Source organism: Rhincodon typus, chromosome 23, assembly GCF_021869965.1.
Source record: "Rhincodon typus isolate 14 chromosome 23, sRhiTyp1.1, whole genome shotgun sequence".
NCBI classification, from domain to species: Eukaryota; Metazoa; Chordata; class Chondrichthyes; order Orectolobiformes; family Rhincodontidae; genus Rhincodon; species Rhincodon typus.
The window spans coordinates 42,654,332-42,679,396 of record NC_063354.1 but is presented as its reverse complement, the minus strand read 5'-3'; the positions used below and the strand labels follow the sequence as shown (position 1 = coordinate 42,679,396).

General features: G+C 43.2%; 1 protein-coding gene across 1 annotated transcript in view; it reads left to right on the top strand.

Moving 5' to 3' along the window:
- Window positions 1-25,065, top strand: part of spata20 (spermatogenesis associated 20) — a 194,917-nt gene that overhangs the window by 81,818 nt on the left and 88,034 nt on the right. The window contains exon 12 of the mRNA XM_048611134.1: window positions 17,362-17,530. Coding sequence (XP_048467091.1) covers window positions 17,362-17,530 — 169 coding nt within the window. The remainder of the gene's footprint in view (window positions 1-17,361; window positions 17,531-25,065) is intronic.

Genomic DNA, 25,065 nt, shown 5'->3' with positions numbered 1-25,065 from the left:
TAGTGATGTAAAATGGGTGTAAATTAGGGTGTGAAAGGGAGAGAATGAGAGCTAAATAACAAGCCACAAATGAGACAAAGCCACGGGTAGGGGAGGGGTGAGAATCTGAGAAAAATGAAAGGCAAGCAGTGTGTGGTAAGACTCTGAAGTTGTGTAATTCAATATTGAATCCTAGAGGCTATAAAGTGCCTAAATTGAAAATAAGGTGCTGTTTCTCAGCTTAAGTTGTGCTTTGTTGGAACATTGCAGTCGGCCCAGGTCAGAAATGTTAGCATGACAGCAAGGTGGTTTATTGAAAAGGCAAGGAACTGGAAGGTCAGGGTCATTCTTGTGGATACAGTGGAGGTGTCCTGCAAAACAGTCACCCAGTCAGCCTTTGGTTTCGCCACTGTAAAGGAGATCACATTGTGATCAGTGAATGTTCAGACTAGATTTAGAGAAATACAAGTAAAATGTAAATTGGGACCTTGGACAGGAAAATGGTGAATGAGCAGGTGTTGCACCTTCTGCGATTGCATGGGAAGGTTGCATGGGGTAGTGAGAAAGTATTAGGATTGATAGAGAAGTGGACCAAAGTATAATGGAAGGAATGGTCCCTGCAAAATGCTGACAGAGGAGGGGAGGGGAAGGTGTGTTTGATGGCAGCATTCTGCTGGAGGTGGCAGAGGATGATTATTTGAATACAGAGACTGGTCAATGGAAACGGTGGGCAATGGGATCTGTACTGATGTTCTGGGAAGGTGGGGAAGGTGACTGCTGAAGTGCCGGAGATGGGTCGGACACAGCTGAGGGCCCTGTCAACCACAGTGGTGGGGAATTCTCACTTGAGGAGAAAGGAGATATATGGCAAAAGAACTGGAAGAGATATGATGGGGAGAAAAAAATACACAGTGAGTTGTTGTGATCTGGAATGTGCTGGCTAAAAGGGTCGCGGGCAGATTCAATAGTAGCTTTCAAAAAGAAATTTAAGAAATATTGCAAAGGACCAAATTACAGGGTTGTGGACAAAGAGTAGGGAATTAGAACTAATTAGTTTGTTCCTCAAAGAACCAAAATAGACACGATGGACTCCACCATGTGATTCAATGAACGGTATAGAGGCCATTGTATTCTGACCTGCAGGTGCCTGATGGGACAGTATGGTGATAACCTTACTTTGCATTTAAGCTGTGAGAGACTGAACCTGAGAGCACTGGATAAAGATTTCACGCCCTTGAATTTGAAAGCATTTTACTCGATGTTAACATCCATCACATAGGGAGCATAAAAACTTGAAAATTGTGAAATTTTCTGAACTGAATTAGATACTCAGTGATCAAAGGCTTGCAGGGAAAGAAAATGAATGATCTTTCAGCATGCTTTATAATATTCAAATGCTGTTTGGCTTTGCAAGCTACCCAACAGCCATTTCAGTGAGTGAAAGTGTTATTCCATTGCCAAAGGCTTGCATAGCAAAGTAAGAATGTATAATGTATTTGCACAGGAGGGAAGATCCTTGCTCGTTACTAGATTTATCAGCTTGATGGAAAATAGTAAACTGATATTAAGTATTTAATTTCTTGTGGAAGGACTTGTACAGTGTATTAGCTCTAACTTGGTCCTATCACCCTTGCCTTTAAGCCAGAAGGTCGTGAGTTGAGGGCCCGCTCCAGGTACATGAGCACACGGTCAAGGCTGACAATTGAGTGCGAGACTGGAAATATCAGGTGCAAGTGATTGTGTGGCACTTTTCCCAAGGGCTGTGAGGGAGTTTTTCCTGACCAATCTTTATCCCACAATTAACAACACAAAAACATATTAGATAACAAGGTGTAGAGCTGGATGGACACAGCAGGCCAAGCAGCATTAGAGGAGCAGGAAAGCTGACATTTCGGGTCTGGACCCTTCTTCAGAAATGGGGGAGGGGAAGGGGATTCTGAAATAAATAGAGAGAGAGGGAGGAGGATGGAAGATGGATTAGGGAGCAGATAGGTGGAGACGAGACGGACAGTTCAAGGAGGTGGGGATGGAGCCAGTAAAGGTGAGTGTGGATGGGGAGTGAGGGTGGGGGTTGGTCAGTCCAGGGAAGACAGACAGGTCAAGGTGGCGGGGATGAGGCTGGTAGGTAGGCAGCTGGGGTGGGGGTGGGGGTTGAGGTGGGAGGAGTGGATAGATGGAAGAAAGGGCGGACAGGTTAGGGAGGCGGGGATGAGCTGAGTTGGTTTTGGGATGCGGTTAGGTGAGGGGAGATTTTGAAGCTTGTGAAGTCCCCATTGATACCATTGGGCTGCCGGGTTCCCAAGCGAAATATGAGGTGCTCCTGATATTTCAACCTTTGACCTGCAACTTTCGGGTGGCATCATCGTGGCACTGGAGGAGGCCTAGGATGGACATGTCGTCCAAGGAGTAGGAGGGGGAGCTGAGGTGGTTTGCGACTGGGAGGTGAAGTTGTTTGTCGTGAACCGAGTGTAGGTGTTCCACAAAGCAGTCTCCAAGCCTCCGCTTGGTTTCCCCAATGTAGAGGAGGCCACATCGGGAACAGCGGATACAGTATACCACATTAGCAGATGTGCAGGTGAACATCTGTTTGAGGAAGGTTTTCTTGGGGCCTGGGATGGGGGTGAGAGGGGGAGGTGTAGGGGCAGGTGTAGCACTTCCTGCGGTTGCAGGGAAAAGTGCCAGGGGTGGTGGGGCTGGTGGGGAGTGTGGAGCGGACAAGGGAGTCACGGAGAGAGTGATCCCTCTGGAAGGCAGCTAAGGGTGGGGAGGGAAAAATGTCTTTGGTAGTGGGGTCAGATTGCAGATGGCGGAAGTGCCAGAGGATGGCGTGTTGGATCCGGAGGTTGGTGGGGTGGAACGTGAGGACAAGGGCGATTCTGTTTTGGTTGTTGTTGCTGGGAGGGGGTGTGAGGGATGAGTTGCGGGAAACGCGAGAGACACGGTCGGGGGTGTTTTCGACCACTGTGGAGGGGAAGTTGTGATCCTTGATAAACGAGGACATCTGGGATGTCCGGGAGTGGAAGCCTCATCTTGGGAGCAGGTGCGATGGAGGCGCACCCTTATCTGCCTTCTGCAGGGACCACTCTCTCCGTGACTCCCTTGTCCGCTCCACACTCCCCACCAGCCCCACCACCCCCGGCACTTTTCCCTGCAACCGCAGGAAGTGCTACACCTGCCCCTACACCTCCCCCCTCACCCCCATCCCAGGCCCCAAGAAAACCTTCCACATCAAACAGATGTTCACCTGCACATCTGCTAACGTGGTATACTGTATCTGCTGTTCCCGATGTGGCCTCCTTTACATCGGGGAAACCAAGCGGAGGCTTGGAGACCGCTTTGTGGAACACCTACACTCGACTCGTGACAAACGACTGCACCTCCCAGTCGCGAACCACTTCAACTCCCCCTTCCCACTCCTCGTATGACATGTCCATCCTGGGCCTCCTCCAGTGCAATAATGATGCCACCTGAAGGTTGCAGGAACAGCACCTCATATTTCATTGGGAACCCTGTAACCCAATGGTATCAATGTGGACTTCACAAGCTTCAAAATCTCCTCCCCCGACCGCATCCCAAAACCAACCGAGCTCGTCCCTGCCTCCCTAACCTGTCCGCCCTTTCTCCCATCTATCCACTCCTCCCACCTCAACCCCCACCCCCACCTCCTACCTACCAGCCTCATCCCCACTTCCTTGACCTGTCCGTCTTCCCTGGACTGACCAACCCCCACCCTAACTCCACACCTTTACTGGCTCCATCCCCACCTCCTTGACCTGTCTGTTTCCTCTCCACCTATCTGCTCCTTTTATCCATCTTCCATCCGCCTCTCCCTCTCTCTCTATTTATTTCAGATTCCCCTTCCCCTCCCCCATTTCTGAAGAAGGGTCCAGACCTGAAACGTCAGCTTTCCTGCTCCTCTGATGCTGCTTGGCCTGCTGTGTTCATCCAGCTCTACACCTTGTTATCTCAGATTCTCCAGCATCGGCAGTTCCTACTATCACAAAAACATATTATCTTGGTCATTATCACATTGTTGTTTGTGAGGGTTTGCTATGTACAAGTTGTCTGTTACATTTCCTATAGTGCAACAGTGGTGTATGTCAAAAGTCTCTTGTTATTGTGAAGTATTTTGCGGACAGAAAGGATGCCATATAAATGCACCTTTTTCTTTATGTTCTAGTAGCCCTCTTTCAGTGAGTGATGATTCACTTACGGAGGCTCAAGTTCCCTCAGTTATTAATCTAGATCCTTGGGCTACTGGTCCAGTAACATAACCATTACATCACTGTACTCAGAACACTGCAGCGACTGCCACATAGGAAATATGGAAACTGTTTTGTACAGAGAGTTGGATGATCAAAGAATCTGGTCTTGGTGTTGGATGAATGAAAAATGTTGGCAAGGATACCGCAAGAACTTGCTGCTATTCCTTGATTGGTATTACGGGACTTGTTAAATGTCTCCAAACTCTGACTGTCTGACTTCACCAGGGTCCAGCACACAGCACATGCAGACACTTTGCCTGGAAAAATGCCAGATGACCTCATATCCTGTAATGTGGCTTATGGCTGCATAATCTAAGAGGCAATTGGTTAAATAATTTTTGATGAAAAATCTTTGAGAAAAAGCAGAGAGAGATGGAATCTGAGTGGATAGTTTGATAGCCTCCCCTCTATTGACATTCATACTTTCTGGGTTCTACGGTGCAGTTTTCTACAAAGATCTTAATTTTATATTAACCTGCAGAGGGCAGCAAAATCTGTGGTAACAGCAATAGGCACCTGTACTTCATTTGTAATAAAACACTGATCAGGCAAGAATCATGCAACTTCTTAAGAATCACAAGAGACTGGTTTGGAACCGTCAGCTATTTTAAAATTGTTCTAGATGAGATTGAATCATTTAGAGTCATAGAGATGTACACCATGGAAACAGACCCTTCGGTCCAACTCGTCCATGCTGACCAGATATCCCAAATTAATCTAGTCCCGTTTGACAGCATTTGGCCCATATCCCTCCAAACCCTTCCTATTTGGGTACCCATCGTTTGTAAATCTGAAGAGATCATATTAGAATTAATACTCATTTTAAAAAGCTATAACAGATTGGGCTTGGATCAGTTAACTTTTTAAAAGCAAGACATCAGGTTTTAACTGGTCAGTTTGAAAATCATCATACCTTGCACCAGATTGATTTTATAAGTTCACTGCAGATAAGTCTAGAATTAGTAACCATTTTATAAATCACATGAGATGAGGAAAAGAGACAGTAAATATTTTCAGGAATTAAGACAATATTGCAATAGTTTTATTATATGATTAATTCTAACAAAATGCTTCTTCTGATTTTCTATCGTGCTGGAGACGTGTCACAGGACTGGGCGATTGATCCCACAATATAAGGACGAATGCCAGCTCATCGATCGCAATAAATGCAACCTTTCCATTACAAATGTTTAGCAGGCTTTTTCATCCTGGTATCCTCCCCAGACATCTACCTCTATATGGATCATACTTAGCATGATTAACGTAACATCAGTCTTAAGTTTGCTTTTGTCGTGTTTGAGCCTGTGTCCCCACTTGTAATGGTAATGTTCTGCTTTAAGCTTGTTCTAATGTGTTTGCAGTAATGTAGAGTCATAGAGTCATACAGCACAGAAACCGACCCTTTGGTCCAACTCATCCATGATGACCAGATTTCCTAAACTGAACTTGTCCAACATCCCTGCGTTTGGCCTATGTCCCTCTAAACCTTTCCTATTCCTGTACCTGTCCAAATGGCTTAAATGTTGTAATTGTACCAGCCTCCACCACTTCCTCAGGCAACTCGATCCACACATGCACCACCCTCTGTGTAAACAAGTTTCCCCTTGGTTCCTTTTTAAATTTTTCCCCTCTCATCTTAAACCTATGCCCTCTAGTTTTGGACGTGCCTAAGCTGGGGAAAACACCTTGGCTATTCACCTTATCTGTGCCTTGTCACAATTTATAAACCTCTGTAGCGTCATCCCTCAACCATCCTACACTCCAGGGAAAAAAGGTCCCAGCCTATGCACCCCCTCCCTATCACTCAAAGCCTCTAGTCTCAGTAACTTCCTTGTAAATATTTTTTGCACCCTTTCCAGCAGAGAATTAAAAACGTGTCAGCCCCAAACCAATAAGTAGCGCACCACTCCTGAGTTTGAGGGTTGTGGGTTTAAGTGCCACTCCATTCTTTCCATTGTTTACAATATCTATCCAGTGTAGTACTGAAGGAGTGCTGCACTGTCGGAGGTTAGTGTTGTCTGCCTCATCAACCTTCCCATTTGGGTACAAAAGATTCCACAGTGCTGTTTTGAAGAACAATTAGAAGTTCTCACCAGTGTCCTGAATCAATGTCAGTATGAAAATGACTAGATCTGTTTTATAGTTGTTTGTAGGAACTTGTCTAGGACCTTGTTGTGTGCAAATTGGCTGCTGCATTTCCCTACATTAGAACTTCAAAAAGAACTTCATTGGATGTTGGTGCTTTGGAATATTGTAAAAGGTGCTGAATAAATGCACACTCTTCAGTAACTTGATAAGTCTGCAGCTACTCAAGTTAAATATTGCCAAGAAACCTCCCATGACCACAAAAGGGGCGAGTGGATACATGTGCATATTAGCTAAGATTACAGCACATTTACTTTCTCATGCACGGCTATGGAGTGTTGCTCCTGATGCTTCTTTAGGTTGAACTTCAAACATTTACTCTTTATGCGTGATCAGATCTCTCTTACCCTTTTTCTTCCTTATCCACTCTATCAGCAATACCCTCTACTCCACTTTCTTCATATGCTTACTCAACTTACAGTTAAACGAATCTATTCTTTTTACCTCAATGGCTTCCTAAGATTGTGGGCTGCACATCCTCAGCACTTTCTGATAAAGAATCTTCTTCTGAATTCTCTGTTCGATTTATTGGCAACGACCTTAAATCGATGACCTGCGGTTTAACTCCTCTCCCTCTCTCTCACAGCTCAATCAAAACTTTTCCTAATGCTAAAAGACCTCTAATAGGTAACCCTCAGCCTACTTTTGTCAAAATTCCTGTTTTGTACATAAGCATATTCTGTGAAGATTGACAAGCTGTTCAACCACAGCCAACATCAAAGCCTGTCTCAATCCCCCCCTCTTCTGACATCTGCAAGTGCACACTTTCCTGCTGGGGGATAGTAGGTAGAACTCTGGCTAGCTGTTCCTAGCCCAGAGATGGACCAGCCACTCGTATTGCTAAAAAGAAACACCAACATACTGCAAATGGTAAAACTCTGAAACAAAAACCAAAAAGCTAGAGAAACCCGTGAGATTGAGTAGCATTTGTGGTACCAAACTTCCCCAAGTTTGATGGTCTTTAAGTTAATATGGGGTGGTTTCAAATCCTACTCCAGAGACTTTGAGCTCAGGCCTTTGTTGACAATCCACAGCACCTAAGTTGAAGAGGCATTTAAACAGATGCAAGAAATAGACAAGAACAATGGACCATGTGCAAGCAGATAGGATTAGTTTAGAATAGCATTGTGGTTGGCACAGACATGATGGGTCAAAAGGGCCTGTTCCTGTGCTGTACTGTTCTGTTGAGAAAATGTAGCATTGTCAGAGATGGTGCCTTTCAAGCGGGATGTTTAACTAAGACTCCACCTTCCTTTGCAAATAGATATGAAAGATTCCATGGTTTTATTTAAAAGAAGATCCAGGGAATCCTGCCTAGTGTCCTAGCTAATATATCTCCCTCAACCAACATCACTAAAAAAGATTATCTGGTGAAGCGTTGATGTTCTGACCGGCTTGTTTTTTATATGTCTCAGTTTGCTGGGGCGGTTGATTTCACTTTCAGTTCTGTTTTTCAGTGGTTTGTATATCGGGTCCAGTTCAATGTGTTTGTTGATGGAGTTCTGGTTGGAATGCTAGGCCTCCAGGAATTCCCTGGCATGTCTCTGTTTGGCTTGTGCTATCATGGATGTGTTGTTCCAGTCAAATTCGTGTCCTTCTTTGTCCGTGTGTATTGAGACCAGTGAAAACTGGTCGTGTCTCTTGGTGACTAGTTGGTGTTCACCTATGCTTATCGTTTACTTCCAGTTTGGCCTATGTAATGTTTCTCACTTTGCATGTTATTTTGTATATTACGTTAGTTATATTGGTTGTGGGTATGGGGCTGTTTACGTTAATCAGTAGCTGTCAGAGGGTGGTTGTTGGTTTTTGGGCTACCCTGATATCTAGGAATAACAATTAACGGCAGATTGTGCTTTTTGGGTATCCGTTCCTTTTAAAAACTCCGTATAAATGCTCCTGTTCTGCTTTGCGCAATTCCGGGTTGCAGCAGTGTGTTGCGGCTGGTTTGAATAATATCCTGATGCAGCTCTGTTTATGGGCATTGGGGTAGTTGCTGGTCTAATTAAGTATCTGATCTGTATGGTTGGTCTTTCTGTGTACTCTGGTTTGGAGTTCCCCATTGTTCTTACATTCCACCATTATGTCTAGGAGGGATAGTCGGTTATTGTTCTCTTCTTCTTCTGTGAATTTTATTCCAGTGAGGATGTTGTTTGTTTCGATGGGTTTCTTCTAGTCTTGTGTGTTTGATAATCACAAAGGTGTCATCTATATAGTGGGCCCGCGTTTGTATAGTATATCGTGGGGAACACTTTGTTCTCACCTTTGCATTACCACTTCTGCAATCAATCCCAATATTGGGGATCCCATTGATGTTCCGTTGATTTGTTTGAATATACAGTCGTTGAAGCTGAAGTGGGTTGCAAGGCACAGATCCAGCAGTTTCAGGGTCCTTGTTGATGCTGTCGGTGTCGTGGGGTGCCTGCCTTCTTGATTCGTCCAGCAGTGTGACAATTGTCTCTTTGGCTAGGTTGATGTTTATGGGCGTAAATAATGCTGTTACGTCAAAGGATATAATTATCTTGTGCAGTACTATTCTGGAGTCCTTGATGATGTTGAGGAATTCTTGGGAGGACTGGATGGACTGTGTAGTGTTGTCTACTAAGTATTTCAGTTTCCGTTGTAGTTCTTTGACTAGTCTATATGTTGTCATACCAGGTAGTGAAACAATAGGTCTGAGGGGGACCCTGGCTTGCGTACCTTACGGAGTCCGTAGAAGTGGGGTGTGTTGGATCCCTCCGGCTTCATTTTTTTTTTGGTAGTCTGTCTTGCTGATATCTCCTGAGTTGTGCAAGTTCTCAGCGTTGTTGTAATCCGTTTCTCTAACTGCGGTCTTGAGTCAATCGCCATCTGTTGGTAGGTGTCAGTATCTGCCATTTGAGCGTTAGCTTTCTCGATGTATTGGGCTCTATTAAGGATTACTGTCATGCATCCTTTGTCTGCTGGTAACATTACAATGTTTTTGTCTTTCTTGAGTCTTTCCAGGCCTTTCTTCTGTGTTGAATGTGTTCCACTTACGTCTTCTGTTCAGTGTTGGGATTATTGCCTGTCTGATGGTCTGTTGTATTTCCTCTGTTGAGTCCGTTGTTAAGTGTTGATTCCTGTGCAGCCAGGAAGTCAGTTTTTCTTGGCGTCTCTTGTAGTTATAATTCAGTCCGGGTACTAGGACGGTATTCTCAATGTTTGTAAGTGGTCGGTCTGAGATGTTCTTAATGCAAGTTTCTGTATTGTCTGTGTTGTTGTTGTTGGGTGAGTTTGGGTAGTTTTTCTTATAGGGCTATTCCTTTCTTTGTTCTGGTCTTTTCTTGTTGTATGGTGTTAGCTTATTTCAGTGTGGTTGTCCATTCTTGGTTAGCTGTCTTGGAGTACCAAGTTTTTTGGCGCGTGATTTCCCGCTCAAATTTGTGGAGGCAGTTATGGGCATCATTGATCGTAACTCTTAGCATTCTGTGGCCGTTCTGTGCAGCTGTTCTCCTTGATGATTGTTGATAGGTGGTTTATATTTTAAATATTCTGGTAGTACCTGTTTTCTGATGCATTCATGTAGGAAGTATAGTTGTTTGTGGGTCACGCTGAGACGTATGGCATTTGTCTCCCATCTGCAGCCAGTTTGAAGGTGTTGCACCCATAGGCGCTTGAAGATTTGAGAAGATTTGTAGGTCGGGTTGTAGATGACTTGCTCGCTAAGCCTGTGCGTTGATTGCAGATGTTTTGTCTCCCTTCCAGGTAACAGTGAAGCTAGTGTTCTGTCCCGCTTGTTATTTATATGCCTCGGTTTGCTGGAGTGGTTGGCATCACTTCCAGTTCTGGTTTTCAGTGATTTGTATATCGGGTCCAATTCAAATGTGTTTGTTGATGGAGCTCCGGTTGGAATGCCAGGCCTCCAGGAATTCCCTGCATGTCTCTTTTGGCTTGTGCTATTATGGATGTGTTGTCTCAGTTGAATTTGTGTCCTTCATTGTCTGTATTTACTGAGACCATTGAGAACTGGTCGTGTCTCTTGGTGGCTAGTTGGTGTTCATGTATGCCTATTGTCAGTTTTCTTCCAGTTTGGCCTATGCAATGTTTCTCACAGTCCTTGTGTGGTATTTTGTATATTACATTAGTTTAAGGTTTTAGCAAAGATCTGTAGCTCAGGTGGATGAGGTTGTTGACTTGCTTGCCGAGCTGGCTTGTTTTCGTTCAGACGTTTCATCACCGTGCTAGGTAATGTCATCAGTGAGGCCTCCGATGAAGCAATGTTGTTCTACTCTGCTTGGAATTTATACTGTCTAGTCCGTTATGGTGAGTTTCGGTTTTGTTCTGTATGGATTTAAATATGGGGTCCAATTCTGTGTTTGTTGATAGCATTATGAGTTGAGAATGATGCCTCTGGGAATTCCCGTGCTTGTCTGTGTTTGGTTTGGGCTACTATGGTAACTTGGTCCCAGTTAAACTGATGGCCTTCATGGTCGGAGCGTACTGATATTAAGGAAAGTTCGTTATGTCTCCTGCAACCAGTAGGAATCGTGGTAGCACGCAAGCCTGCAGCCAGTCTATGACAAACAGTCACAAGGATTAAAGACCCGGTTCCCACAACATGCAGAACCAATGTAGTTTACAAACACCATGCAATGACTGCCACAAGCATTAATTGGACAAACAGGAAGGAAACTAGCCATCAGAATACGTGAACATCAACTAGCAGCAAAACGGCACGACAAACTTTCCCTCATATCAGTATTCTTGGACCATGAAGGCCATCAGTTTAACTGGGACAACGTAACCATAGTAGCCCAAGCCAAACATGGACACGCACTGGAATTCCTGGAGGCATAGTTCTCCACCCATAATGCAATCAACAAACACATAAAATTGGACCCCATATACAAACCCATACAGAACAAAACTGGAAATGACACTACTCACCGTAACGGACTGGACAGTATAAATTCTAAGCGGAGTAGAACAGCGTCATTTCATCGGAGGCCACACTGATGATGTTACCTAGCATGGTGACAAAACGTCTGAAAGAAAACAAGCCACCTCAGTGAGCAAGTATATTACGTTAGTTTTATTGGTTGTGGGTATGGGATCCTTTACATTCGTCAGTAGCTGTCGCAGGGTGGTTGTTGGTTTGTGGGCTGCTCTGATTCTTAGGGTTAACAGGTTAACTATGCTGTTGCCACTGTATAAATGTAAGTTGCTATGCAACTGAAAATTGTTGTTGTACTAGGAGTGCTGATGTGTCCATGTTGGTTTGGGAACGACAGCAAGCTTTGTCTCATTATGAAAGAGATTCTGAGTTTAGCTTGCACAAGGTGACAACTGTAATTTGCAGATCTGCAATGAATACTATTGTTCAATTTTTATTGAGTTTAGAAAAAGCTAATGCTTTCACTGGTAACAAAGAACCTCACAGAGTGATGTTTCAGTGTGCTGTCAAGAACATGCTGCAAAAGCATTCCATTCACCTTTATTTTCTCCTCATAGTTAGCGTTAAATAAACACCAGCTCAAGATAGCACAGACTGGAGGCAGAGTAATGCTTTACCAACTCTTTTGGAACAATTCTTTTAAGAGAATTATGATCTTACTTATAAGTCACTCCTAAATAAAGGTGCTGACTGCTTCAATTGTGAGGTTTTCACAAGTTTATCAAACATACCTATTATTCAAAAGAATTAAACATACATTTGGCAGCGCTTACACCTTAAACATTTTTTAATTAGGAAATTCAAAATACCTTACAGTGCTGAGGTCAATATGCTTGACTGGTCAGCTCCCTGATGACAAAGTATCTACACTAACACCAATCTTTGCACCATAACTCTCATATTCCACACTATCGAATATGCAGTTATCATTTCAACACACATTTGATTGTGCTGCCATGGCAGCATGCAGATCTGTTACGTCTTAGTAGGCAATCAGTGATCTAAAATGTAAACTCTGTTTTTCTCCACACAGATGCTGCATGTCCTGCTGAGTGTTGCCAGCATTTTGTGTTTTACCTTTTGCTGTATTTATTTTGCTCCCTAACATCTTCCTTAGGCAAATCCTTTAGTTTTCAAATCTTCAGTTGCTATCTGTTCAGCCTGTGTCTTTGCTTTCAAGCATCTCCATTTTAATATTGATTTATTCCTCATTCTCCAATCCTGTTTACTGTACCACGTCATTTTCTCTGCTGCCATGCACTCTGATGCTTTCTTCTCACCTTCGCTCATCTGAGACTCTTTTGTCTCATCTCATCTGTGCCTAAATTGCTCTGCCTCACCTTCCCCGACTGTACAAATCCCTCAGCATTGTATCCTGTCTCTTCCTACTTCCAAACAGATTCACTGTAATTCTTCTTCCACATCTTTGGCTCCTATTCCCTAAATTAACCTGCCTGCTGTTGAGTATCCATAATGCCCTGTCCTCACTACAAAATGTTCTCAGTTGTCCCATGTAAATAAAAAGTGTTGTAAGTTAGATTTGGACTAAGATTACCCAAATGAGTGAGCATAGTTTAATTGACTAAAGAAGCCCCAAGTGAAAGGCTTGAACTAAGGGAAGCAGTGTACCACAGTAGTAGAAGGTAAGACAGCAACTAAGATTCATTAATGAGAAATGCTTGGATAGCATCAAAGGAGACTGTTAAAATAATGTTGATTTTTGTGAACTAGTTCCTGGGAACGAGAGAGTTTGAGAGAGAGAGGAAGTGATGATCTTGAATGTCAACTCTGCACCGTGGGGCAAAAACTGTTGACAAAGGTCCTGTTTGCTTTAATATTGCCAAATTTGTTTGAGCATATTCCCCTTGTGTGGAACTGTCTGGATGCTGCCAAGACACACTGACACATGGGCAAAACCAGGGGATTTGGATTTCCAGTTTTGAGTAGTAATCTTGAATTGTTTACAGGTTTCTTGAAGAAAATTACAAAGAGTTGTCACTCAGGACAGCTGAAGCTCTGTTCTGAGAAAAGAACAGTGTTTGTAAAGACCAATTTTGTGTACGTGATGTGTGTGTACACACTCATTTGAGGTGTACTGGCCTTTTGTCTGTAGATGGGATGAAGTTTTATAAACCAAATTTCTGTCTATTACCTTAACAGCCTTTTGTATTCTGCTTAGGATTTATCTGCCAATAAGGTAGCATTAACAGAACACAATCATGACAAACCAGTGAGTACGAAATCCTAGACTGTTTTAATACAGTTACAACACTGGCATCTACCCAACAATGTAGAAAATTTCCCTGGTGTATCCTGGACATAAAATCCAACCCATCCAATTACTGCCCCATCAGTCTAGTCTTGATCATCAGTAAAGTGATGGAAGGTGTCATCAACAGTGCTATCAAGCTGCACCCGCTCAGCAATAATGTGCTGTCTGATGCCAAGTTTGGTTTCTGTTAGGGCCACTTAGCTTCTGACCTCATTACAGCCTTGGTTCAAACATGGACAAAAGAGCTGAATTCCAGAAATAAGGAGAGAGTGACAGCCCTTGGCATCAAGGCTGCATGTGACTGAGTGTGCCATCAAGGAGCTCTAACAAAACTGGTAACAATGGGTATCGGGGGCAACCTCTCCACTGGTTGGAGTCATACCTGACACATAGGAAGATTGTTGTGGTGTTGGAGGTTAGTCATCACAGTTCCAGGACATCTATACATGAATTCCTCTTGGTAATGTCCTAGGCCTAACCATCTTCAGCTGTTTCATCAATGACCTCTCTAACATAAAGTCAGAAGTGGGGATGTTTGCTGATGCTTGTACAGTGTTCAGCACCATTCACGATTCCTCAGATACTGAAGCAGACCATGTTCAGATGCAACAAGATCTGGACAATATGCAGACACGGGCTGAAAAGTGGCAAGTAAAATTCGTGCCACACAAATGCCAAGCAATGTCCATGTCCAACAAGAGACTATCTAACCACTACCCTTTGACATTCAATGGTGTTACCATCACTGAATCCCCCACTATCAACATTCTTGGGATTACCATTGACCAGAAACTCTCATGGATTCACCACATAAACACAGTGGCTATAACAGCAAGTCAGAGCCTAGGAATACTGCAACAAGTAACTCACTTCCTAACTTCCCAAAGCCTGTCCGCCATCTACAAGGCATAAGTCAAGAGTGTGATGGAATCCTCACCACTTGCCAGGATGTGTGCAGCTCATTAGCAGCAATTGAATGGTAAATTGATGGTTTTTCTACAATGTTAGTGCTTTTTTTTTAACACAAGAAGAATTTCTTTCCCATGATATTTTCTCCCTTTCCAGTCCTGGTGCTGCTGACCTTTCACAGAGGCAGTGGGCTGACACCTCCATATTTAACCTTCACATGTGTGCCATCTTTCACATGATGTGAAATGGAGCACTCAGGTGTACCCTCTCAGATGATTAGACAAGGTGTTGTTTCATTGTTTTGAAGAAGAGTGAGCAGTTCTCCTTGGTATGCTTGTCAATCTTTATACTTGAACCTGCATGACCAAAAAATTAACTGAAATGTTTGAAACAGTCATCAACTAATACGTAGGACAGTTGAAAACAGTTGGTCCCAGCTACTTGTCTTTCCCCATTTGGGGAATTGATATTGGTTGCAGACCAGTCGGATGTTAAATGATTGGAACCAGCAGCGATTACCTTTTCCCAGTGTAAAAGCAATTGTTACCAGTGGTTTCTTGATTATCCCAGATAATAACATTGATGCCTTTGTATGTCGGATCTTGCCCTGTGCAAATTAGCTGTTTATTTTCTTACTTTATGAAAATGGTGACACTTCAGAAGTACTTGGGAGTTGTAAAATGCTTTGGGAAGTTCCATGGTCATGAACGACATTAGGGTCTGTGGTGCAGTAATAGTCTCCCTACATCTGGGCTGGAAGGTCCAAGTTCAAGTTTTACCTGTCCTGGAGGTGTATCACGCCTGAACAGGTTGATTTAAATTAACTGTAAAGGGGAGTCTTGTTTCTACTGGGGCAGACTATTTATCAATTGAACCATCAGGGAACGGTAATTTTCAATTTTTGAACATGGAGCACAATAGGTTTCCTTTTAAGGTTCTTATTTCTTAAAATTCTCAACCTCTACCTTGTAAAGTTGAAAGAGCAACATTGTTGTTAGTGGACCAGACCCAAAAAGATTAACATTTCAAGTTAGTAAGGTTTTAGAGTAGATTTGTAGCTTGGGTTGTGGATGTTGTGGCTCGTTGAGCTGTTTCGCAGACTTTTCATCACCCTGCTCGGTAACATCATCAGTGCAGCATCCAATGAAGCACCATTGTGTTTTCCCGCCTGTTATTTAAACAGTGAGGTAATGAAATGAGGTAATCCAGCTCAACGGACTCCAGAGTTTAAATAACAGGCGGGAAAACACAACAGCGCTTCATCGGAGGCTGCACTGATGATGTTACCCAGCATGGTAACGAAATGTCTGCGAAACAACGAGCCAGCTCGGTGAACCAACCAACTACAACATTTCAAGTCAGTATAACTCAAAGTTACTTGAGAAGTTAGGTTAAGTGTGGGTGCCAGTCTGTGAACAATAGCGGTGTGTGTTTTATCTGAGGGGATTTAAGAGGGATTTTGCTGATTTCAGGGCATGTGAATAATTGGCCATGGGAAAGGGTAATTAATCCTAATTTTCATGGATTAATCCCACATTCCTGCTTTCTCACTATGTCCTGTAATTCTTTTTATGCTGTCTCGAATGTGTTGACACTTCCCAAATCCAAGGTTGTTTTTCGTACAACTCCAAGTTGAACTATCTCCACTTAGGTTTCTGCCCCTCCCACAGTTCTGAAGTGGACATTTGCAAAGGCATAAATTACACTATCTGATTGTGACCATGGTACACCTACCTTCTCAACTTTTTTCACCTGTTTTAACACGGTTGACAACACCATCCATCTCCAACTTTTCTCTTCTAATATCCAGCTGCATGAAGCCACCCTTGTCTATTAATTTATTGCTAGAGGAGCACTTGCAATGCCTTCTCATATCAATCTGCACCAATACTTACAGAATCCCCCAAGAATCTCTCCTTGTCTCCCTGGAATTGTTTTATTTATGTGGCAGCCATCATTGACGACATCTAGAACCATAGCATCATATACACCGCTGATACTCAGCAGCCCCTCACTATCAACTCTCCCAGTATCCAGCACTGGGTGAACAGAAATTTCTACCGTTTGAAATTGAGATAATCCAACCACTGCCGCACCCCCCTCACTCCTCCCCTTCAAATCACTGTTCCCTAGTCACTGACTCTGTCTGCTTCCCCATTTAGAGTTGGTGATTTCAGTGGGAGGTGCGTATAGGCAACAATAAATCATAAAGTCAAGCCAAGGAGCTTAGATTCTTGCTGTAGTCATGTTTAAGATGTTAAGATCTCATCAGTTGTTAGATTTGAATAGAGAGAAGCCCTGGCTGAATCATGGGAGGGGGAAAGTCCATAGCAGTGCCTTGATTTTATGTGGGGGTGAATTGAGCCTGAAGAAATGAATGGAAAACCATGGAATCATACGACACAGAACAGCTGTTTTAGTCCATTGAGCCTATTTATTTTAAAGGCTTATCCAATTTCTCCTTCAGAATCGTAGAAATGTTACCATCCAGGAAGAGGCCATTCGCTCCTTCAAGTTTGAACTGGCTGTCTGAACGTTTTAATTTGGTGCCAGTCCTTTTCCCTGTAACCCTGCACATTTTTCTTCTTAAATATTTATCTATATTCCATTTGAAAGATAGTATTTTATCTCAATCCACCACCCTTTCAGACATTCCTGAACACAGCAACTCGCTGTAGAGAGAAAAAAGCTGTCTCTGGTTATTGACTCTCCTGTCAATGGAAGTGCTCTCTCCCTTGCTGGCTGGAATCAATACATTAATTTTGAATACCCCTAATAAAATCTTCGTTTAATCTACAGAGGACAGTCCCGGTGAGCTGGTGCATCCTGTTATTAATTGATTAACCATGGATCATTGGTCTTTATTATCCCTTCTACAGGTCTCATGATCTCTGGTTTCGCTCGAGTGGGTGCAGTTCTTGGGGAGAAGGGTTACATTCAACGTGCATTACGGGCTGCTGGCTTCCTGAGGGAGCACATGTTCGATTCCAGCAGCGGGCGGCTCTTGCGTAGTTGCTACCGTGGAGATGAGAGAGTGGTGGAGCAGACGTAAGTAACTGTCACACAGAAACTGTATGTCCCAGTTTCCATCAGCCGCTGGCCAACTCTCCCAAATTATGCCAACATATATAATGTCTTTCAAGAAATGAAACATTCCATGTTCTGCATTGGGCAAACGTTAAAGCAAAGGATGACACTGAGGTACAAACGTGATGTAACGTTAGATGACCAAAAAATTGGTTAAAGAGTTGGTTGTATCTTAACAGCAGAAAATGAAGGGGAGAGGTTTAGAGAGGGAGCTAAGAGCTTGGGGCTTGGACAACTGAAGGTACAGCCATCAATGATGAAGCAATTATGATTGGAAATGCAGATGAGGCCAGAACTAAGGAATGCAGATATCCCAGAGGATTGGGTGGTTGGTCGTGATTATTGATTATAGAGCTGGAGTTTTGCGGGGGTGGTGGTGGGTGTTGGTGGAGAGACCATGGAAAGATTTTTAAAACAAGGATGAAAATATCATAATCTGACAATATGACCAGGGAGCAAATATAGATCAGTGAGCAAAAGGGTGATGAGTCGAATGGAACTTGCTTTGGCTTAAAACAAAAGCAGCAGACTTTTGGATGACTTCAAACATTTGGAGGTTAGAATATGGAACATCAGCCAGGCTTGTGTTAGAGTAGTCAAGTCAAGAGGCCACAGAGGCAGAAATTTCAAGTTGACTTCAGATGATGTCATCAATGGGGCAGCATATAGATGAGAACTAGAAGTGCGTTGAGGATTGAACGTGGGGGTACACCAGAGGAAACAATACTGGAGCAAGAAGAGACACAATTGGAAGATGATTCTTTGACCATGCTGAGATAGGTGAGAATGGAACTAGGTGAAAACAGTCTTCTCCAGCTGCAGCATAACAGAGAAGGGTTAGAATCAGAGTCATAGTGATCTACAGCACAGAAAAAGATGCTTCAGCCTATCAAGTCTGCGCTGGTCACAAACAAGCACCTAACTATTCAGATCCCATTTTACAGCATTTGGCTCATAGTCTTGTATCCCTTGGCATTGCAAATGTACAAATACTTATTAAATGTTTAAATACTGCTTAACTGTTATGAGCATTCCATCCTCTACCACCCTTTCAGGCAGACAATTCCAGACTGTCACTACCTTCTGCACGATGAATTTTTCTCATATCCCCTCTAAATCCTCTGCCCCTAGCCATTGATCCCTCCATGAAAAAAGCCTCATTCTGTCAACCCTATCTGTGCCCCTCCCTTGAAAGAGGATGGTGTGATCAGCTAGATTACAGATATAGATAGTTCAAAATAGATGAAAGGGGCAGTTTACTTCTGTCACAATAAGACGAGATGTCGTTTGTGACTTTGATAAGAGCTGATTTGGTAGTGTGGCAGACTCAGAAATCTGATTAGAGAGATTCAGACATGAAGTTCTGGTAAAGGTGGCAAATGTTTTAGAGATGGCAAGATGTTAAAGTGCCATGGGACAGGAAAGGGAGGTTGGAGGTGTAATGTACTTTGTAAAAATTAGGATTAGGATATCTGGTCAGCATGGACAAATTGGACCGAAGGATCTGTTTCCACGCTGTGCATCTCTATAACTTTATGTATCATCGGTTGGCTTTTTGAGAAAAGAGGTGATAACAGCAGATTTAAGAGAAAGAGGGTAGTACCTATGAAGAAGAATCCTGCAAGGAGAAAGACTAAACTTTGTTTCCACATTTGATTCCTTTCAACTGAACTCTGAGTTATCTACTTTGAAGCCAAAATAAAACCAATAGCTTAATGTGAATACGTCGTCTGTCATAAACCATGAAATTTAAAAATCTTATTCCAGTCACACTCTAGGGATTCTCACAAGTCCTTGATCACAATCACGTCTTCATGGAACTAGCAATTTTAGACCACTGTTTGAAAACTACTGTCTGAATATTTTAAAAAAAGAAAATCCTTCTCAGTACAAGCCCACAACCACATGCCTTTCTTTTTAAAACAATCCAAATTCTGAAAATGATAATATATTTCTCACATCTTCCATTACAATATCTACGTCCTTTGGATTAATGTGAATGGAGAATACGGTTGGACCAGGGTGAAAGAGAGGTATAATTTTGCTGGGGACAAATATATCAAACTTGGATATGGAGGTAATGTTGAGTAAATCAGTAGCTACAGAAATGGGCGCTTGAGAGTTACAAGTTAGCCAGGAAGGACCTAAAGAGAGAGCTAAGAAGAGCCAGGAGGGGACATGAGAAGTCTTTAGCAGGTAGGATCAAGGAAAACCCTAAAGCTTTCTATAGGTATGTCAGGAATAAAAGCATGACTAGAGCAAGATTGGGGCCGGTCAAGGACAGTAGTGGGAAGTTGTGCGTGGAGTCCGAAGAGATAGGAGAGGTGCTAAGTGAATATTTTTCGTCAGTATTCACACAGGAAAAAGACAATGTAGTCGAGGAGAATACTGAGATACAGTCTATTAGACTAGACAGGATTGAGGTTCATAAGGAGGAGGTGTTAGCAATTCTGGAAGGTGTGAAAATAGATAAGTCCCCTGGGCCGGATGGGATTTATCCTAGGATTCTCTGGGAAGCTAGAGAGGAGATTGCAGAACCTTTGGCTTTGATCTTTATGTCGTCATTGTCTTCAGGAATAGTGCCAGAAGACTGGAGACTAGCAAATGTTGTCCCCTTGTTCAAGAAGGGGAGTAGAGACAACCCTGGTAATTATAGACCAGTGAGCCTTACTTCGGTTGTGGGTAAAGTGTTGGAAAGGATTATAAGAGATAGGATTTATAATCATCTAGAAAGGAATAATTTGATTAGGGATAGTCAACACGGTTTTGTGAAGGGTAGGTCGTGTCTCACAAACCTTATTGAGTTCTTCGAGAAGGTGACCAAACAGGTGGATGAGGGTAAAGCGGTTGATGTGGTGTATTTGGATTTCAGTAAAGCGTTTGATAAGGTTCCCCATGGTAGGCTATTGCAGAAAATACGGAGGCATGGGATTGAGGGTGATTTAGCGGTTTGGATCAGAAATTGGCTAGCTGTAAGAAGACAGAGGGTGGTGGTTGATGGGAAATGTTCATCCTGGAGTTCAGTTACTAGTGGTGTACCTCAAGGATCTGTTTTGGGGCCACTGCTGTTTGTCATTTTTATAAATGACCTGGATGAGGGCGTAGAAGGATGGGTTAGTAAATTTGCGGATGACACCAAAGTCGGTGGAGTTGTGGATAGTGCGGAAGGATGTTGCAGGTTACAGAGGGACATAGATAAGCTGCAGAGCTGGGCTGAGAGGTGGCAAATGGAGTTTAATGCGGAAAAGTGTGAGGTGATTCACTTTGGAAGGAGTAACAGGAATACAGAGTACTGGGCTAATGGTAAGATTCTTGGTCGTGTGGATGAGCAGAAAGATCTCGGTGTCCATGTGCATAGATCCCTGAAAGTTGCCACCCAGGTTGATAACGTTGTCAAGAAGGCGTACAGTATGTTAGGTTTTATTGGTAGAGGGATTGAGTTTCGGGGCCATGAGGTCATGTTGCAGCTGTACAAAACTCTGGTGCGGCCGCACTTGGAGTGTTGCGTACAGTTCTGGTCACCGCATTATAGGAAGGATGTGGAAGCATTGGAAAGGGTGCAGAGGAGATTTACCAGGATGTTGCCTGGTATGGAGGGAAGGTCTTATGAGGAAAGGCTGAGGGTTTTGAGGCTGTTTTCGTTAGAGAGAAGAAGGTTAAGAGGTGACTTGATAGAGACATACAAGATGATCAGAGGATTAGATAGGGTGGACAGTGGGAGCCTTTTTCCTCGGATGGTGATGGCTAGCACGAGGGGACATAGCTTTAAATTGAGGGGTGATAGATATAAGACAGATGTCAGAGGTAGGTTCTTTACCCAGAGAGTAGTAAGGGCATGGAATGCCCTGCCTGCAAAAATAGTAGACTCGCCCATTTTAAGGGCATTTAAATGGTCATTGGATAAACATATGGATGATAATGGAATAGTTTAGGTTAGATGGGCTTCAGATAGGTTTCACAGGTCGGTGCAACATCGAGGGCCGAAGGGCCTGTACTGCGCTGTTATGTTCTATGTTCTATGTTATGGTGAATGGAGTGCCAAAGGCTAGAGAACTAAGATTTTGAAAGTGCAGTTGCAAATTAATCTATGGTGGCATCATCATAATGCTGCCATATTTTTTTAAATGGTGGTGACTAGTTATGCTTGCAAATGTAACAACTGTTATGCTCTGGATACTGTGAATAGCAGTGAGGTGAACATCCGAGTAATCTGTTTGTGCACTGTTGAGAGAGAGTCAAACAGTCATAGAGCCATACAGCATGGGAACAGGTCCTTTGGCCAGACTCGTCCATGCTGACCAGCTTTTCTAAACTGAACTAGTCCTATTTGCCTGCATTTGGCCCATATCCTTCGAAATCTTTCCAATCCATGTACCTGTCCAAATGTCTTAAATGTTGTAATTGTACCTGCCTCCACCACGTCCTGTGGCAGCTCATTTCATATACTCACCACCTTCTGTGTGAAAATGTTACCTCTCAGGTCCCTTCTAAATCTTTCTCCTCTCATCATAAACCCATGCCCTCTAGTTTTGGACTCCCCTACCCTGGAGAAAAGATCTTGGCTATTCACCTTGTCTGTGCCCCTCATGATTTTCTAAAAATCCCAGCCTCTGACCCTCCCAGGGAAAGAAAGTGTCAGCTTTATCCAGTCTCTCCTTATGATTCAAACCTTTCAGTCTTGGTAACATCCTGTAAATCTCTTCTGCGCCCTTTCTGGTTTGATAGCATCCTTCCTAGCAGAGTGACCAGAATTGTATGCAGTACTCCGAACGTGGCCATACCATTGTCTTGTACAGTTGTCATGTGACATCCCAACTCATGTACTCAGTGCTGTGACCAGTGAAGGCAAGGGTGCTAAACACCTTCACCACCCTGTCTGCCTGTGATGTCAAGGAATTATGTACCTGCACCCCTAGGATTCCCTGTTTGACGATATTCTCCAAGGCCCTACTATTAACTGTGTAGGCCCTGCTGTAGTTGTCTTAACAAAATGAAACCCCTTGCATTTATCTGCATCTGCCATTCCTCGATTCACTGGCCCCATTGATCAAGATTCCATTGTACACTTAGATATCCTTCTTCATTGTCCACTATACCAACAATATTGATGTCATCTGCAAACTGACTAACTATGCCTCCTATATTCTCGTCCACATCATTTATATAAATGACAAACAGCAGTGGACCCAACGCTAATCCTTGTGGTCCACACTGGCACAGGCCTCCAGAAGGAAAAGCAACCCTCTACCACCACCCTGTGTCTCTTACCATCAAGACAATTTTGTATCCAATTGGCTAGCTCTCCCTGGATCTCATATGATCTAAACTTACTAACCAGTATAAAATGCAGTACCTTGTTGAAGTCCATGTAGACGACTTCTACTGCACTTCTGCCCTCATCTATCGTCTTGGTCACCTCTTCAAAAAACCCAATCAAATTTGTCAGACATGATTTTCACGCACAAAACCATATTGACTATTCCTAATCAGTTCTTGCCTTTCCAAACGCACGTAGATCCTGTCTGTCAGAATCCCCTCCAACAACTTAGCCACCACTGACATTAGGCTAACTGGAATGTAGTTCCCTGCCTTTCCCTTACAACCTTCCTTAAATAATGGCACAACATTAGCCACCCTCCAGTCTTCTGCACCTTACCCCTGGCTGTTGATGATACAAATATTTCCGCTAGGGGCCCTGCAATTTCTTCTCTAGTTTCTTAGAATGTCCTGGGATACACTAGATCAGGTACTAAGGATTTATCTATCTTAGTGTTTTAAGACCTCCGACACCTCACTTCTCTAATGTGGACTCTTTTCAAGACATTACTATTTCTTTCCCTGAGTTCTCTAGCTTCCATGTCTTTCTCCATGGTAAACACTGACAAGAAATAGGATTTCACCCATCTCCTGTGGCTCCACAAACAGATGACCTCGCTGATCTTTAAGGGGCCCAATTCTGTCCCTAGTTACTCTTTTGCCTTTAATATACTTGTAACATCTCTTTGGATTCTCCCTTACCCTTTCTGCCAAAGCTATCTCATGTCCCCTTTTCACTGTGTTGATTTCCCTCTTAGGTGTACTCCCACACCCACTATACTCTTCAAGGGACTCACTTGATCCCAGCTGTCTATACCTGACATACGCCTCCTTTTTCTTGATCAGAGCCTCAATATCTGTCGTCATCCAGTGTTCCTTACTGCTGCCAGCTTTGTCCTTCATTCTAACAGGAACGTGCTGGCCCTGAACTCATGTTATCTTGCTTTTGAAAGCCTTCCACGTGCCAGACATCCCTTTACCTGCGAATAGCCTATCGCGATCAACTTTTGAAAGTTCCTGTCTAATACCATCAACATTAGCCTTACTTCAATTTAGAACTTCAACTTGTGGACCAGGCCTATCCTTTTCCGTAATAATTTTAAAACAAATAGAATTATGGTCACTGGTCCCAAAGTGCTCCCCGACAAACGCCTCAGTCACTTGCACTGACTTATTTCCCAAGAGGATAGAAGTTTTGCCCCTTCTCTAGAAGAGCCATCCACGTATTGATTGAGAAACTTTTCCTGAACACATTTTTCCCATCCAAACCCTCAATACTATGGCAGTCCCAGTCTGTGTTTGGAAATTTAAAATCCCCTGCTATACAACCTTATTATTCTTAAGCTATCTGCAATTGCTTTACATATTTGCTCCTCAATTTCCCACTGACTGTGGGGATCTATAGTACAGTCCCATCAAAGTGATCACCCACTTCTTATTTGTCAGTTCCACACATATAGCCTCACTAGATGATCCCTCCAGAATATCCTCTCTAAGTACTCTGTGATGTTTTCCCTAATCAAAAGCACAACTCCCCTTCCTCCCTTGCCTCCCCTTCTGTCCTTCCTGTAGCATCTATATCCTGGAACATTGAGCTGGCAATCTGCCCCTCTCTCAGCCATGTTTCCATGATATCCCAGACCCATGTTCCCATCCATGCCCTGAGTTCATCTGCCTTACCTGTCAGGCCTCTTCCATTGAAATAAACACTGTTTAATTCATCAGGCTTCCTTTGTTCCTTACCTTGCTTTTGCCTGCCTTGTCTATTTAACTTACGTACTCGCCTCGACCTTCTCTTTCGTCAGAACACCTCTTTCGTCAGATTCATCAGAGCACCGGTATAACGCTTCTTGAATGCTGAAATGGGATCGTTTTGCAATGAACTAAAACTCCTATGGGTTAATTTAATAGAGCTGTTTAAGATGATTAAAGAATTAGAGAGAGAAACCATTTTCTCTGCTCGGATGGTCAAGGGACTATTACCTTAAAATTAGACAGGGTAATGTCAGGAATCACTTTTGGAGGATATTAAGAGTTACAGAATGCTGGTAAGTGGAATTAAGATACACGCAATCTGTAACTAATTGGTGACAGAGACTTTCAAGTGCTGGATGGCTTACTCCTGCTCTGTGTTTCTTTCTTATTAAAAGAACATTTTACTTTAAGAACTAATACATGCT